General features: G+C 37.5%; 1 protein-coding gene across 3 annotated transcripts; it reads right to left on the minus strand.

Moving 5' to 3' along the window:
• Positions 1-1,047: 1,047 nt before the first annotated feature.
• Positions 1,048-17,461, minus strand: LOC149030235 (glycosylinositol phosphorylceramide mannosyl transferase 1-like). Of its 3 annotated transcripts, none has more exons than XM_089142537.1 (6): positions 17,301-17,461; positions 16,871-17,184; positions 2,914-3,310; positions 2,030-2,193; positions 1,850-1,920; positions 1,048-1,671 (listed from the first exon to the last, which is right to left on the minus strand). In XM_089142537.1, the coding sequence occupies exons 2-6, from the start codon at positions 17,146-17,148 to the stop codon at positions 1,511-1,513; spliced, it is 1,071 nt and encodes a 356-aa protein (XP_088998663.1). In that variant the 5' UTR covers positions 17,149-17,184; positions 17,301-17,461; the 3' UTR covers positions 1,048-1,510. The 3 variants fall into 3 exon arrangements, with proteins under 3 accessions (XP_088998663.1, XP_088998661.1, XP_088998662.1); XM_089142535.1 differs by having other exon boundaries at positions 17,339-17,460; XM_089142536.1 differs by lacking the exon at positions 17,301-17,461 and having other exon boundaries at positions 16,871-17,294.
• Positions 17,462-17,985: the final 524 nt, after the last annotated feature.

The following is a 17,985-nucleotide window of genomic DNA, read 5'->3' on the forward strand; positions in this document are numbered from 1 at the left end:
AATGTGGATATTGCATACTCCTCTTCTATCGATTCTCATCCGATCCGACAAAATTATCAGATTAAGTTACTTATTTGGTTTTATTTTTCTTATTTTAATAAATTTTTACTTGAGATATATGACTATTTTTTGGATTTTTCTACTAAAATAACTATCAAAGTTATTAAATTCTTAAATTTCAAACCTAGTCTCACAAATAAAATGGTAAAGATGTCAATAGATAGTCAAAAACTTGTATCAATCTATATTTATGTCCATTTAGAAGAATCTACTTAAGAAAATAATTATCATATTATCATCCAAATCCGACTGAATCCATCTGAAAACACGATAGTCGAATCTGTCGAATATAATAGGATGCGAATATGCTATCACTACCATCCAATCTGTTTACACCTTTAAAATATAACACTGAAAAATTGATGTTAATCTTTTCCTAAACCCTAAAATCTCACCTTTGTGCTTATTCCAAAATGTGTAGATATCTCAAGAAAAATACAGGATGTGCCCTTAACCTGTACTGTTTTGGTGATGATTAAAAACTGTTTCTTTATGTTTAACTACAAAAGCACTTGACGAGAATTCACAGGATAATTGAGATCATGTATTGTAGGCTTGTAGCCAGGATTCTTGTAACCTTCAGCAGTCGTAATTAATGAACTGTTTCTTCAGAAAATTTCACAAATCTCTTTACTTTGAAAAAGACTTGCCTAATGTATGAAAGACTTTACTAGGAGGGTAATTTGGGTGTTAAAGAATAGAATATTGGTTGACGGAAAAAATTAGCAATAAATTAGGGATTTTGTAGTCTTTCTTAAAAACTAAAATCCATTTGAGTGAAAAAAAATTAAAAAACAACTTATTAGGTAAGTCTTTTTCAAAATCATTATAACTAGAAAATTCCCCCTCCCCCCTTTCTTCTTCTTCTTCTTCTTCTTTTTATTTTATTTTTTTTATTTTTTTTATTTTATTTTATTTTATTTTATTTTATTTTATTTTATTTTATTTTATTTTTTTTTATTTTAAATTCCATCAAGAAAACAGTAGCCCTTACTATCACTCTATTGGAGTTCCAAAAGCAATGGTGAATTGGCTTGTAAGAGGCATGTCCAGAAAACTAGAGGAACGATGAACCATTACAATTACATTCTCAAGATTCATTTATGACTCAATTACAATGACATAAGTTGCTGCTCCCACTTATGTTTCCTTTTATGCTAAGTTCCTTGTATATATTATACCTAAAGTTAGCCTAAAGAATCCCCCCAACCCCAAAGAAAAAAATGCACTCCAGAAGGAAATCCAAATTCAGATGAGTAAATGGATAATCAACACAATGGATTGTTGGGTTCATAAGGTGACCATACCATTGCTGAAGCCAAGTCCTGTGCTGTGCTGCTTCCCTCCTAAAGCACATTTCAGTTGATTGGGAATAAAGGAACAAATGGCAGATCATGTACTCGTGGAAAATAGTAGAACAGCCGTATAAATGAATCGACCACCTCAGTTACTACCAGAACCACTCATATCTTGCATCCACTGCTTTTAAATTGGTTGATACTAGAGGCATGGTTCCATAGAGGGAAACAAAATCGTTGAGACATTTATTCCTTCTATTATTGTGCCCATTCAGACTGCTGATGCCTGATGATCCAATCTCATATATCTTCCCTGTGAGTGCATGTTAACTATAGTAAGCGAACTATAAAAAAAATGGAACTGGGAATGATAAACCAATATATTGTATATACTTAAAACAAACAAAACCTATTATAGAAAAGCTTCAGTAACCCATGCATGTGTGCACACGCACAAGAGGCAGGGTAGCAGCAGCAACACTAACTATTACCTTTAACCCAGATCGGAGGGGCACCTGTGGCATTTGCAACAAGAAGAGACATTGCAATATCTTCACAGTTTCTGCAAGAATAAAGTAGAGGATCATGCATGGATATGTTTTTACATATATGCTGATACAAACAGAAAGCAAATTCCAACCTAAGGAGCAAACTCAACTCCATAAACTGACCTTTCCCTGGTCACATACTCGTGTATTGATGAAGGCATTGTGTATGTATATAAATCCAAGTACTTCCTGTGAAAGAAAGCTGCTTTTGAGAGGACCATACTGTAAGTACCCATCCACCAAACTGACCACCAACCTTCATACTTGTAATACGCAACCCCATCCTTCTACATGAGATAAAAAAATCTATTAAAAGGCAAATCCATTCACAAAAGGAACAGACCAGAGGAAAATTCTCATGAAAAGGGAGTATTGTTTATAAGATTTTAAACATCTGATTCCACAATTCCAGGAGATACAGGGTATAAAAGAAGATGAACATTATATTCAATAAAGCCTATTATTAATCTGTAAAAGTGACTACTCCCTGCTGAATTACAGCATACTATGAGCAATTAAGTTGCTATAGAACATCAAATAGGAAAAAGAGTCAATCTTAGTCGGTAACTGTGAACAACCTTTATATGATGATAATGGCTGCAGCATAACAAGATCTGCAGCCTCATCCCAGTACCCAGAAAAGAAAGGAATTACAAATGTTTGCCCAATTAGCTGCATTCATGAACATCCCATGCAGGCATCCAAGAATATAAAATAAAATGGGCATCTAGTGCACAAGGAACCTCTGCTGGAATCTGGGGGAGGGTCATAATCCATGCAGCCTTACCCATGTTTTCACAGAAAGCCAGTTGCCAGGCTCCAATCAGTTTTGCTTGGTCACAAAGCGGCAAATTTACCGCTGCACCTAGGCTTGCCCTAAAAATGTTTATGTCCTCTTACAGCAAATAAGTAGTGAAACATGAGTCCATTACTAGAAGTTCTATCGACAAGCGAAACTACCAAAAGAGAACTTCACTAAGGTAATATTCTATTACAAAGTAACGCACCTCTACATCTAGCCAATGCATACGAGGAACAAATCCCACCATTGTGGATGGTGCACTTTGCCATACAGTAAATGCAAAATCCAGAGTAGCACAGGGAACAATAACATCATCATCCACAGAAAAAATTGCATCTGTCCTGAGGTCTTCAATTGGCTTAAATCTATTATTTAGATTATCCTCCTCATTCAGGTCAAATTTGAAGTTCGGTTTGTGAGCAGTTTGAGACCTTGACTGTACGATATGCTTAAGATAGGCTTTCAGGCTCTCTGATGGTGGATCACTTTCACTCCAAACCACACGTATAGCATCAGCCCTACTACAGGATGCATAATGACCAACAGCCTGCTTAAGAAGTGAATTGCGCTTCCAGGTGTTAATCAGCACTGTGTAACCACCCCTGCAATGCACCAGGAACTCAAGGCTTCTAAAAGCAGGAATAATCTACCAAAATATCTTCCAATGCATAAAACAATAAACATGAAAAGCATTAACAAGAACATAGATATGCAGGCATTTTAGAGATCATTATCAACCCATCAAGAAAAGCATTAACAAGAACATAGATATGCAGCATTTTAGAGATCACAATCAACCCATGGTTTAAGGAATCTCTACTAAGTATTGTATAAGTCAGGTGATTTTAAGAGACGACTGATATTCTATCACGCTATACAGAATGTATTAAATGAAGCAAGAACACACAGAATTACACTTTTGGAACCAAAAAAAAAATATATATTAACGAACAATGTATAGCAAATAGCATGAACACACATTAAGATGAAAAATAATGTGTAACGAAATAAGTAATAAGTCCATTAAATTGGAATTGCTACAAAATATGAGGTTTGTTACATGTTAATAATTAACAACCATGACGAATATTGGATGATGCAAAGGATGATGTACAGAGCTAATTGATAAATTTCTATAGTCCAAAAGTGTGAAAATCCAAGATTGAATGGAAGACTTAGACTCTTCGTTGAGATTTCTCCTTCATTTGGCCATTCAAATAGGAGTCGTATTGAATCTATTAGTCAATGAAGTTTGTGCAATGTACCAATAGTATTAATATGCATCAAGATTTATTGGCCAATACATATTGATATGTATTACTGCACCCACTGAATGCTATGCTGAACGTGCTCACGTGTATCAAGATGTGTGGTTCATACTGTACTGGATTAGCTTGTATCCCCAATACATTTTGTTACAATCCGATACATGCCATTTTTGAAAAATAAAGGAATGTATCTTTTTCTTTGGTAATTAAAAATAAAGGTGTATCAGTGTGCATCATATTGGTAGTGACTGATACAGATACGTATCTGATGCTAATTTATAGGAACTGCCAGAGGATGCAGTAGTGCAACAGTGACTGTTACCCTTGAAGTTCACAGAGACAACCAATGACCTCTGCTGGGTGTGTGTAGACTCCACCAAGTCAGAGGTAGCTCTGAAAGCTTTCTTTCTCCCGTCTTTTTCTCTAGTAGTTGAAATCCCCCTCCGGATCTAAACATTTCCTGTGACTGCTTCTGACCTTTATTGGGTGTTGGAATCCTCCAGCAAGTTGGAGCAGCAGCAGGCCCAAGGCTTTCCGAGTTCTCGGTATTTGTATCCTCCCACTATGTAGGAGGAAATGCTGGCATATGAATGCTTTGAACACCATATAGAAAAACTAATGGGCAAGAAGCTTTTCATGGTAGAAGACTCTAAAAGGCCTTGGACAAGAAGCTATATCCTATATGCAGCAGTAGCAATTTAGCAAGGACAATATAGAAGTTAAATTTACAGCTGTGGTGCCAAAAGGAAACTCATTCAAGCTAATATGTCTTTAATCTAATATACAGTAACACAGCAAGTGAGGCTCCCACCACCGCCATGTCTGGAAGGGGCAAATATATGCAGCCCTAACCCCTGGCTTCACAGGAGAGACCATTTCCAAATTTTGAACCTGCAACCAAAAGGTTGCCATTGCAATTTAACTGTTGAGCCAAGGCCCACCCACTATGTTTTTTTTTTAATTTAATATGCTGTAGAAATAAACACAAATAGCCAATTTCTTTTGGGGTCCCCCCCAAGAAAGAAAGAAAAAAAAAAAGAAAAAAGAAAACACACCTACTTTAAGATCTTTTTCAATTCCCTATTCCATCTATCAATACATGTAAGCGAATATTTCCCTCTTTGACATGACCGGAAATTAGGAATCATAACTAAAGAATGCTCATATTAGAGCTGGTTTGGAGTTGCTTTGGTACATGATAAGCTACCAGAAAGTCATTTAAGGAAGCACAACTATGTTCAATGGAGGCCTTTAAATGCCCCTATTTGGAGGAGTGATTCACTCCAAATTGAAGGAACCAAAAGCACAAGGGGCAGACCAAGAATAACCTCAGGAGAAGTGGTGAGAAGGGACATGAAAGGCTTGGGCCTTATATCCAGAACGACCTTGAATAGAGCTTATTGGAAAGCAAGATCCAAGTAGCCAACCCATTCAATTGGGATATGGCTGTGTTGTTGTTGATGATGTGACAACCCTCTTAGTAAAATGTGACAACAACTTGATGGGAAAAAAGATGGTTGAACCTTGTAAATAGAGATAAATCCTTCAAATTCAGTTGTGCAACAGGAAACAAAACTATGAGGGAGAGAACAATGCAGGAAAGGTTGAATAAAATAGTCAAAGAGGATCAGTGACAGAAATCTGAAAAACAGGGGGGGGGGGGAGCGAAGGGCATCAGTTAAACATTTAGATCATTTTCAGTAAGATCAGGAATTTCAGTGTTCTAGTTTAGTTTATTACAGATGTTTTGAGTCAGAATGAGTCTGTCCTTGTCTCAGTTAAGTTCCATCTGGCTTTATCTCTACTGGATTAGGGAATTCTTAAACTGAGTGCAAGAATTGAAACTGAACAATGCTCTTCCCTGAGTAAATAATGAAACTTCAGTTTCCAATCTCATTAAAGAAATGATTTCCCATCTAGTAAATTTTTATATTTTTTTAACCAAGGTGGAAGGAGATGGAAATATAGTCTGGCCAAAATTAATTTCCACATAAAGGAGTGCTCATTTATACCATAGTGTCAGTAAAATCCAAAATTTTACTAATTGCCATTAAGAAAGAGAAGTTTGATTTTGTGATTTTCTGTGGGTTGGTAGGGACTTAATGTAATACTGTATTTGATTGATCAAAACAGTAGCCAAATAGGATTTTTCACAGGGAATAAATTTCAAATTTGATTGACTTAGGATGAGACAAAATTCAGATGTGAAAGAAGGCTGCAAACTATAGTGGTATTACAAGGATAATAGCATAACAATACAGGCTAAATAGATCCTCAAAGCAAGGGCAGAATTATAAACTAGAATTGGGAATTAGGCTGAAGTGTAGATCACTAGAGTAGACTTATCAATGATGAAGAAATTGAAGGAACAATATGAAGGAATTAAGCGAACAATAAGAACACAAAGAACCCGGGCTTCACACCAGATCGATTGGATTGAACAACAGCCTACCTTGATCACACAAGGATTCTCCATAGAGAAGGAATGCTACAAAGCAACTTGATTTCAAATGATGAGTTGAGTGTTTCACCCTCTTACATAAGTTTCTTTATCTAGCATTCTAAAGAGACATAAACATTAATCGTAACAATCAACCACTAGCTAACACCTACCTATTAATAACTCAACTACTACCTAACTATTGACAAAGGAAAATTCTTTTGACAATGAGTTCTTTTATTTTCAAAGCATATCCCCTTTTATTGACTTTTTAAGAACTAGACTTAGGCTTAGGTCTAAATAATGGAAATCAAAATATGTGGGCTAACTTTAACCCATTAAAACAATCCTAGCCCATGAAAGCCATGGGCTAATTTGGGTGATAGCTTTAGGCCGTCAATGGGCATAACCCAACGGACTTCTTTCTCAAATATGTATTCAATTCTACATCAACTCTCCCTGACTTGAAAACATTCATCTCCGACAAATGGATGAGTGACCTGTAATATTCATACAAATCGGGATCGAGTTTCTTGAAATCATCAACATGAATCCAAGTACTACCATTTCGTGGACGATTCTTCCATTTGACAAGGAATGCATGGTATCCAGTGCCACAACGAGTGGTTTTGTAAAAGCCATCTAAAGCCTCCTCATTTATGTCAATGATTGGTGGCTTGAGTTGAGGCAGCCTCAACATTTTTTCAGTGTCTCCATCATCAGAGTGGTATCCAACGTAAAGATGCAAGTCAGCCACGTTGAAAACATTGCTTATGTTCATTTCTTTTGGTAGCCCAAGTACATAAGCATTTGGTAAAATGTGTTTCAGCACCTTATATAGATCCATTTTCTTAGGATAGAGTTTGTTGTTGACCCCATGTTGGAATCTTTCTGGATTGACACGAACCATCACCATGTCTCCCAGTTGAAACTCCACATTTCGTCGATGACAATCTGTTGTAGCCATGTAGACATCTTTGCTGAGAGCTATCCTTCGGCAAACATCAGCATGTACCTTTGTGATACGGGGCAAAAACTCGTCAAGGTTTGTGGTGGTAGGGGGACGAGGTCTATAGGCCGAAGGGATTGAACTCCAAGTAGAATCTCAAATGGAGTATGATCTGTCGAATGATTAACCGAGCTATTGTAAGCAAACTCAGCTATGTTGAGTATGGACGGCCATGCCTTCTCATAATCACGAACCAAGCACTGCAGTAAGTTTCCCAAGCTTCGATTTACCACCTCCGTTTGCCCATTAGTTTGTGGATAGAATGCGGTTGAAAACTATAACTTGTGTTAGTTTTCAGCCACAGTGTCTTCCAAAAGTAGCTCATGAACTTGACGTGATGATCCAAGACAATGCTACTTGGTAACCCATGAAGTCGTACAACCTCCTTAAAGAATATCTTTGCAGTGTGAGATGCATCAAAGGTCTTGCAACCTTATATAATGTAAGCCATCTTTGAGAATCGGTCAACCACAACCATGATGGAGTCGTATCGCTCTTTTGTTAAGGGTATCCCAAGTACGAAATCCATACAAATATCAATCCAAGGTGCATGAGGAACTGCTAATGGTGAGTACAGACCTGTATTTTGCTTGGTTCCCTTGGCTAGCTGACAGACTTTGCATCTTTTGATTACATGATCAACATCTTTTGCAATAAGAGGCCAATAATACCGATCGGTAACTTGTATGATAGTCTTATCCCTGCCGAAATGACCTCCCAAACCTCCGCCATGCAACTCCCGTATGACGTGATGTTGTAGGGAAGAATTTTGAATGCATAACCGATATCTAAAAGGAAATACCCATCGTGAAGTGGAGTATTTCTGTAACTCCTTGTATGGCATGCCGAAATCTTCATCAGATGCATACTCATCATGTATCTAATCAATGCTAACGCATGTGCTGAGAATGTGCTAAGAGTAAGTACTTTTCGGCTCAATGCATCAGCCATTGTATTCTCCTTGCCTGCTTTGTACTTCATTGCAAATACAAACTCTTGTAGATAAGCAACCCATTTGGCGTGCCTGTTGCTACTTGACTTCTGTGAATGGAGATACTTGAGGGCCTCATGATCAGTATAGAGAACAAACTCTTTGCCAATGAGATAATGTCTCCAATGGTGTAACACCTGGACAAAAGCATAAAGCCTCAGATCATATGTTGAGTAACGTCACTTGGCATCATTGAGATTCTCATTATAGAAAGCGATAGGGTGTCCTACAGGTGTCCTCCTTGCATCAATACACCTCATAGACCAATATGTGAGGCATCAATTGGTACCTCAAATATACAATCAAAATCTGGTAGGCTAAGTATTGGAGCCTCTATCCTCTTTTGCTTGATAAGATAAAAGTCTTTGTTTGCCATCGATATCCATTTGAACTCGCCCTTGCCTTCCTTTAAACATTAGGTAATAGATGTCATGATTGCACTGAAGTTTCAAATGAATCTCCTGTAAAACGATGCAAGTCCATGGAAACTACAAACTTCAGTGATTGTCCTTGGGGTAGGCCAATTGGTGATGCTCCTTATCTTCTTTGGATTAGCTTCAACTCCCTATGATAAGACAATAAAACCAAGGAACACAACCTTTGGCAGCATAAAGGAGCATTTCTCGAGATTGATATATAGCTTCTCATTGCGAAGCACTCTCAAGACTTGCCATAGATGATCAATGTGATTGTCTAGACACTTCTTGTTAATCAATATATCATCAAAGTATACGACCAAAAATCGACCAATAAAAGGACGAAGTACCTGTGTCATAACCCTCGTGAATGTGCTAGGTGCATTTGTGAGACCAAAAGGCATGACTTTCAATTCCAATAATCCATCCTTGGTCTTGAAGGTAGTCTTCCACTCGTCACCAGGCCGAATACGAATATGATGATAGCCACTTCTAAGGTCCAATTTAGAAAAGATCTAAGCCCCAAATAACATGCCTAATACGTCATTAAGCTGCAGTATAGGTATACTTGATTGTAATCTTGTTGATTGCTCTACTGTCCACACACATACGCCATGAGCCATCCTTCTTGGGAGTGAGTAATGCTGATACAACACATGGACTTAAGCTCTCTTGAATGAATCCTTTATGTAGCAACTCACCCACCTGTTGTTTGAGTTCATTATGTTCTGTTGGGCTTAAGGAGATAAGCTAGTAGGTTTGGGCCGAACCCGGTACCAAAATCAATGGCATGTTGAATATCGCATATAGGAAGTAGCTCCTCAGGCAACTCCTTAGGAACCACATCAGAAAAATCAAAAAGTAACTTTTTGATGGGTGAAGGGATTGTCACCTTAGGTGGAGGGGTAACTTCCCTTGTAACAAGAACCAATACCAGCCCTGTATCATGGCTAGTGTGAATGAATTCCTTATGAGGAACAACCATCAACTTCTTTTGCAGTATGGACAACAACTTTTGTGCTTCATTGGGACCCTTTTGGTTGGTCTTAAGGACCTGTTGACGCATTTCAGCTGGGACATTGACTGGGTGGAGGACAATGTGAAGTCCTTTGAACTTGAATACACACTAGTTTTTCTTCCCCCCGACCATAACATCGTTATCATACATCCATGGTTAACCAAATAAAACATCAGTAGATGCATTGGGATTACATCAAACCATACCTCTTCCTCATATCTATGAAGCTTTAGTGGTACGGAACAACGTTGATTTACCTCCAGAGTATTCTCATTCAGCAAGGATACCCGCTATGGTTGAGGTTGCTTCTCCACCTTCAAGTTTGCTTTCATCACAAAGGTGTCTGAAGTAATGTCAATGTAGCTCCCACTATCAATATCACCAAAGCAGTATTATCTCCAGATTTCATACGGTTGTAGAAGATACAATTTCACCACAAGTCCTCTCCTTTGGTTTTAGCCACCAAGATGTGGCTTACTATATGAATGCCATAAGCATCACCTCCATTGGCATCATCCTCATTGTATGCAGCTCCGTCATAGTCACCATCATCAAGTGGGTATGGGAATAGATCAAAATCTTCTTCCTCTGATGTCTTTTCAACTTCAATAACAACATTAACCTTTTGACGATGTGGGCAACATTTAGCATAATGTTCAACCTCTTGAAAATGAAACATTGTATTTGGCTGCCACTAGTCATAGAAGCCTTGCCCTTATCTTGTCGAGTAGGAAATGTGGGTTGAGTAAGGGTTGTTGTAGTAGGTTTTGGTGTTGGAAAATTTTGCCTAACCTCACCTGCTTGGTATCCAAACCTTTTGTTGTTGGATGCCAATAATTCTTCCGCATGTAGGGCTTTTTCAAAACAGTCCTGCACATTCTCTACATCCACAATGCCAATGGCCCTATTGATTTAAGACTATAAACCCAATCTGAAACCTGACAAGATTTGGATCTCCTTCTCTCGAATTCTTGTACGAGAAGGAAGAGAGTCAAATTGTTCCATATATTCTGCAACTAACAAGTTTCCTAGACGAAGAGAATTTAACTTGTCTTGTAGTCGCAATTGAAAAGTATATGACAAGTACTTTTCTCTCAATTCTTCCTTCATTTCCTCCCATATAGTAGGAGTTCTACCATGATCTTCTAACTCATATTCACAAGTTCTCCACCATTCACGTACAACTCCACCTAATTTGGTACGTGCTAGCTTCATTTTTCGTGCCTTTGATAGATCATCCCAATCAAAATACTCATCCAAGGTTGCCAACCAATCATAAAACACTTAAGGATCATGCTTACTCGAGTATTTCTTGAGTTTAAGCTTAACCTTTTGAGAGTCACCAGCATGCCTATTGAATGTAGGTTGTTTCTCCAGTGAAGTAACTCCATAAAAGCTCTTTAAAGGTTGGTTGCACAACTGGAATCCTTTAGGAAAATTAACTATAGAGTGAGCTGGCTGGGATTCTTCACCAAGTGGAGGATGTGGGGGCATGAACAAAGGTAACAACTCTAGCCTCCATTGCAAAGAGCCTTTCTTCTACTTGTTTCTAATTCGCAGTGATTTTGTTGCTTAGTTGTTGAAACATCTCCATCATTGCCGCCATAGAATTAGTAGGACTGGATGGATTATAATTTTCACTCTCTGTCATAGCGCTGATACCACATAATGTAATATTGTATTTGATTGATCAAAACTATAGCCAAATAGGATCTTTCACAAGGAATAAATTTCAGACTTGATTGATTTGGGATGAGACAAAATTCAGATGTGAAAGAAGGCTGAAAACTAGAGTATTATTACAAGGATAATAGCATAACAATACAGGCTGTATAGATCCTCAAAGCAGGGGCAGAATTATAAACTAAATTGGGAATTAGGTTGAAGTGTAAATCACTACATTAGACTTATCAATGATGAAGAAATTGAGAGAACAATAAGAACACAAAGTAACACTCAGGCTTCACACCGCAAAACGGACCGATTGGATCGAACAACAACCTACCTTGATCAAACACAACAATTCTCCATAGAGAAGGAATGCTAACAAAGCAACTTAATTTCAAACAATGAGTTAGTGTTTCACCATCTTACATAAGTCTTTTTATATAGTATTCTAAAGAGACACAAACATTAATTGTAACATTCAACCAATAGCTATTAATAACTCAACTACTACCTAACTCTTGACAAAAGAAAACTCTTTTGATAATGAGTTCTTTTTATTTTCAAAACACAGCCCCTTCTATAGATTTTTCAAGAACTAGATTTGGGCTTAGGTCTAGACTATGAGGATCAAAATATGCGGGCAAACTTTAACCCACTAAAACAGTTCTAACCCATGAAAGCCATGGGCTGATTTGGGTGATAGCTTTAGGCCTTTGATGGGTCTGACCCAATGGGGTTCTTCTTTCTTGAATATGTCTTCAGTTCTGCATTAGGGCTACTTCTAACTTTAGCTTTACATTAAAAAGTCGAGCACCTATTTAAGCCCTCCATACGCCAACCTTTAAGACATGACATCAGTGATCTATTTTTTCCCTACATTCAGGAAGAGTGTACCATAAGCTTACTGGCTGTAAGAACAGCTTATTACCCCCAGCCAAGAAGAAGGTGCTTTATCAAAGTTGTTGCTATGTGTCTACCAAAAATCTCATTGATAGGCCCCTTATATTCGTGTGTATTCTCACAAGCACAAGAAGAGGGTTGGATTAAAGAAATCAGATCTAGACCTGAGAAGGAGGTTGCTGAATAAAGAATGATTTGGAGAATATTTACTATTGAATAAGAGATTTGGGGAAAGATTTGTCAAGGGGTTAAAATTTAGGGAACTATCTACTATAAGTATTTGGGAGGGTGGTAAGTTAGGGATGGTTATGCCACAAGGGAATTTTGGGGTGAGGGCTATTGCTCTTGGGTAGCTGTAGGAATGTCTACCACTATGCTATTATGAGTTCTGGAGTTTATTAGTTAATAAAGTATACTTTCCCCACTATCTCCATTATTACTGTCATGCTATTTTTCTGAATCTAGGATATATACTAATCTATGAGTTTGGCACAGATGCTCTAATACCAAGTTGTTAGGATCCCAGATTCAGAAAAACAGCATGACAGTAATAATGGAGATAGTGGGGAAAGCATACTTTATTAACTGATACACTCCAGAACTCAAAATAACACAACCGTAGGCATTCCTACAGCTACCCAAGAGCAATAGCCCTCACCCCAAAATTCCCTTGTGACAAAACCATCCCTAACCTACCACCCTTCCCAATACTTATAGTAGATAGTTCCCTAGATTAATCCCTTGACAAATCTTTCCCCAAATTTCTCTTATTCAATAGTAAATATTCTCCAAATCATTCTTTATTCAGCAACCTCCTTCTCAGGTCCAGATCTGATTTCTTTCACTACTGCTGCTCGCCAAATCCAGCCATCTTCGTGTGCCTGAGAGAATACACACGAGATATGAGGGATCTATCACTAACACATGCCATGTCTATGTTTTCCGTTTCTATCTTTGTGTGCGATGATTTAAAGTAGAGCTCTCAATGCTTTTTGGTGGAAGAATAGTTTTAATATGGAGGTCTATGCATGAATGGGATCACATCTGTATAAACAACGAGGGAGGGCTTACATTTAGGGATTTTAATTGTGTCAATGTTGATCTCCCAGCAAAATAGAACTAAAGGTTGATTAAAACGCTGATCCTCTATAGGTTACAAGTCTTCAAAGGTAACTTATTTTCTTCTTCCAAGTTCCAGTCTTTGGCTAAAAGTTCATGTTCATGGGCTTGATGAAGCCTTATAAGAAGAGGAAGGATATTTCTTGTTAAGGGGTTGACGAAGAGGGCAGGCAATTGGCTCTTCTGTTGATGTTCATAAGGATTCTTAGGTCCATTCAATTTTTCCTAATGTTAAGTCACCAGTCCTAGCTACATCATGTTTTAGAAATTATAAAACTCTGGTTTTGTCAGTTCTTTAATTTCTTCTTTCTCTGCAGCTTAACAAAAAGCTATTTTGTGCATTTTTCTCCTTAAGTATATGTTGTTTCCAGATCTTGGTTTTGGAAACCATCATATAATTGAATTATTCTGCAAAGGTTACACATCATGTTGCTTTGGCTGATTTTCAAGCTTACAAATCTCCTGAAAGTTCTCGAGATGCGATTGACCCAATCTGAAAATCCATTTGGCAACTCCCTGTTTTACCAGTGATGCAAATTCTTAGAATAAAAATGTTGCAAGCATGTACTAGCTGCAAAACCTATTACTCCAGCAGAGAATCTAGCAAAAGTTCTCAAGATGCAATTGATCTAATTTTCATTATCTTGTGGTGCTGAAAGTTAACCTTCTTATGATGAGAAAGGGATAAAAGTGGTTTACTATCAGAGTTACAAGGTTACCATCCCCATTTACACATCTAGATAGGGGCTATACACTTGCAACCAATCAAAACCCAAGGTCATAGCTACTAGCCCATTTCCCCCAACTAAAATATTGATCCTGAATCCTACGGGAAATAGAAATTCTAGTTTACAAAAAAATTTAAAGAAAACAAAATTTAGCCAAATACCATAGAGGGAAAGGGTAAGAAAGAATATTTACACTACTCTTATCTGCTGTAAAGAGCACCTGAATCACTTATTTTCTTCTTCCAAGTTCCATGTCTTTGGCTAAAAGTTCATGTTCATGGGCTTGGTGAAGCCTTATAAGAAGAGGAAGGATATTTCTTGTTAAGGGGTTGATGAAGAGGGTAAGCAATGGCTCTTCTGTTGATGTTCATAAGGATTCTTATGTCCTTTCAATTTTTCCTAATGTTAAGTCACCAGTCCTGGCTACATCATGTTTTAGAAATTAAAAAACTTTGGTTTTGTCAGTTCTCTAATTTGTTCTTTCTCTGCAGCTTAACAAAAACCTATTATGTGCATTTTTTTTCCTAAAGTATATGTTGTTTCCAGATCTTGGTTTTGGAAACCATCATATAATTGAATTATCTGTAAAGGTTACTCATCATGTTGCTTTGGCTGATTTTCAAGCTTACGAATCTCCTGAAAGTTCTCAAGATGCAATTGACCCAATCTGAAAATCCATTTGGCAAATCCCTGTTTTACCAATGATGCAATTCTTAGAATAAAAATGTTGCAAGCATGCACTAGCTGTAAATCCTATTACTCCAGCAGAGAATCTTGCGAAAGTTCTCAAGATGCAATTGATCTAATTTTCATTATCTTGTGGTGCTGAAAGTTAACCTGCTTATGATGAGAAAGGGATAAAAGTGGTTTACTATCAGAGTTACAAGGTTACCATCCCCATTTACACATCTAGATAGGGGCTATACACTTGCAACCGATCAAAACCCAAGGTCATAGCTACTAGCCCATTTCCCCCAACTAAAATATTGATCCTGAATCCTACGGGAAATAGAAATTCTAGTTTACAAAAAAATTTAAAGAAAACAAAATTTAGCCAAATCCATAGAGGGAAAGGGTAAGAAAGAATATTTACACTACTCTTATCTGCTGTAAAGAGCACCTGAATCACTTAAGATAAGTTAAAGTAAGGCCGTTATCCCGTCCCACCCCACCTGCTGCTACTTGCCACTTCAAAACATATTCAACAAATCTACAAGGCCACCAAAAACAGGTTCACAAACCAGAAGGTGGTACATTGTTACACTACTATGAGGTTATCAGAAAAGAAAATATGAGATATACAGCCATCTGCAGAAGTTTTCTGCCCACAAGTACAATTTTAAATGCTTGATCAGACAGTTGGACTTTTTAAACATGGATCCTGCCATCCTCAAGTATCAGGTTTCCTAAAAGAAGAACTCGCTAAAAGAAATCTTGTTATGCTGGAAGAAGGTGTAAGAATCTAAGAACTCAATAGAAAAACTTGCATTTTCAGTCTATCAGTTGCAGACCTGCTAAGAGGTTACGGTTCCAGCTTCTAACTAGGAAGGAAGTCGGCCACTTATCATGTGACTAGCATAATATAGGGGGACAAGGAGGTCAACTATTCAAATATTCAACAATAAAGTTGTGCCCAATGAGATTTAAACACTAATTTTAAAAAATTCAGATAACTGGTTCATTGATAGTTTCATCAAAGCACTTGCGCTAGTGATCATCCAATCCTCTTCGATCCTTCAATCTTTCTTTTCTTTTCTCCTAGGAAGAGGGGTTGAAATAGATAGCTTGGTCGACTCTACTCTTCAAATAATCAATGATGAGGGGATTCGTGAGGGATTGAAGTAGATGTCTTGATCAACTCATATCTCTCTAGACTCATATAAGATTTTTGGTCGCCAAGTGAATCATTTAAGAGGAATAAGTGTACCAAAACGCAAAAAAAAGCAAGCAATCCAAGCTGTGTCAAGCAATTAACAAGTTACTCAATGGATCTGATTTTATCTTTTCTTCCCAATCTACAGCCCACCACGTTCAGTAAAATCAAATGGTAGCCACATCTTCCTAAAGAAGAATCAGCCAGAAAATGATCTTTAAAAAAAAATCCATCTAGTAGAATGAAAAGACTACTTTCATCATTAGGATGAGGCCCAAACCCGGCAGGGATGTGAATACATTAGGAATGTCATTGGCAAAGTAACATTGCCAGACCCTCCGGCAAACAGTACGCCTCAGAGACCACATCGATCTTCCACAACAGACAGCACAGAATGACCACCAAGATTCAGGATCACAAAAGTTCAATAAGAGAGTATGATCAATTTTCTAAAATCACACTGACTAAAACCCATAGTCAACATCAAGATCAAGAAATAAACCCTCTCATATTTCTTAACAAAGATAAACAATCCGAATTCAAGTAATGATACTTTAAATAAACACCTGATCAAACATTGAAAGAAAAAAATAACAAGATAAGGATCATACAACGGAAGTAGAAGGCATGAATCGAACAAACAACAATCCCCAGGAGCAGAAACACAAGTACAACGAACAATAGATACTTATAACAGAATCCGAGAAATAAAAAAGTTCGCAAGAAGCCTACCTAGAAGGAGAAGAAACCGAAGAAAGATAATGAGGGTTCCATCCCATCAAAGAACCGATCCTGGAGCCAATGAAAACAAGGGCGAAGGAGAGACAAAACGCAAAAAGCAGCTTAACCTTGCCAGCCCCAAGAATCTGGCGGATCCTCCGTAACAGAAGCGGAGAACGGCTACTGTAAACTCCCCTGGTGAAGGCTTTTTCCTTGGCTGGTGAATACAAACCACCGCTGAGGCCACCCATAGTCGAAACACCGTCTCTTAATCCAATGATCGCCGCCATGGCCCAACTCCATCAATGGTCGGGCCAAGATCTGATCTGAAAGAAAAAGAAAGATCTTTAAACACAAATTCAGCCACAGTTGTTGCTCTTCAACATTAAATCAAATGTGGTTTGCAGGGATTATAATTGATAATGGTGCGGTGGTGATCTACTTTTTCGTCAAGGAATTCTTTTTGCTTTCAACTCTTACCAAGAAAAATACTTTTTTGTTTCAACAGTGGAGAAAGATTCCTAACTGATATGACTGTGTTGCAGTTACCACCATTTTTGCAGTTCAGATTTCAGAAGCTCCACAGTGTGACCTGTTTCGTAACGTGTCGTTTCGTGACGTGTGGTTGATCTAGCGGTGTGAACCCATCTTGTCGGAAAATGGACGTTGAGGACCACATTCTCTCCATTGATCCTTTCACTAACATCCTCTGTAATTCTTTTCCCTGCAATTCCTTGTAATTTCATCATAGGATTGTGCCATGTGGCATTTAAGTAATCCAATGGTTATTCAATTTAAACTAAAATTGAATTTTATTTAAACCTACCCATAAATTTGAATTTTATTGAAACTCTAATTTATTAGGTAACCTTCGGATTACTTAAATGCCACATGGCACAATCCTATGATGGAATTGCAGGGAATTATAGGGAAAGGAATTACAGAGGATGTGGATCCCCCAAATGTCGCCATCAGGAAATTATTTTTTTTTTCCAAGGTGCCATGCATATATATATATATATACTAAATAAAAATATTAAAATATTATTTTAAACTTTTTAAATTTAAAATTAAACTTTTAATCTCAATCTTTTATTTGGTCACTTTTTATTCCCTTGTTCGTACCA

This window comes from Hakea prostrata, chromosome 1 (genome assembly GCF_041222555.1).
Source record: "Hakea prostrata isolate BN-2017 chromosome 1, UWA_Hpros_2, whole genome shotgun sequence".
NCBI classification, from domain to species: Eukaryota; Viridiplantae; Streptophyta; class Magnoliopsida; order Proteales; family Proteaceae; genus Hakea; species Hakea prostrata.

What these genes read in the sequence shown, in the direction of transcription:
- LOC149030235 (XM_089142537.1), bottom strand. Translation starts at nt 17,148, where the DNA reads ATGGCGGCGATCATTGGATTAAGAGACGGTGTTTCGACTATGGGTGGC. An exon ending in TGCATTGGCTAGATGTAGAG is followed by an intron (nt 2,194 to 2,913) that starts GTGCGTTACTTT and finishes TATCTCATGTAG; the next exon opens with AAGGATGGGGTTGCGTATTA. An exon ending in CCCTCCGATCTGGGTTAAAG is followed by an intron (nt 1,672 to 1,849) that starts GTAATAGTTAGT and finishes ATGCACTCACAG; the next exon opens with GGAAGATATATGAGATTGGA.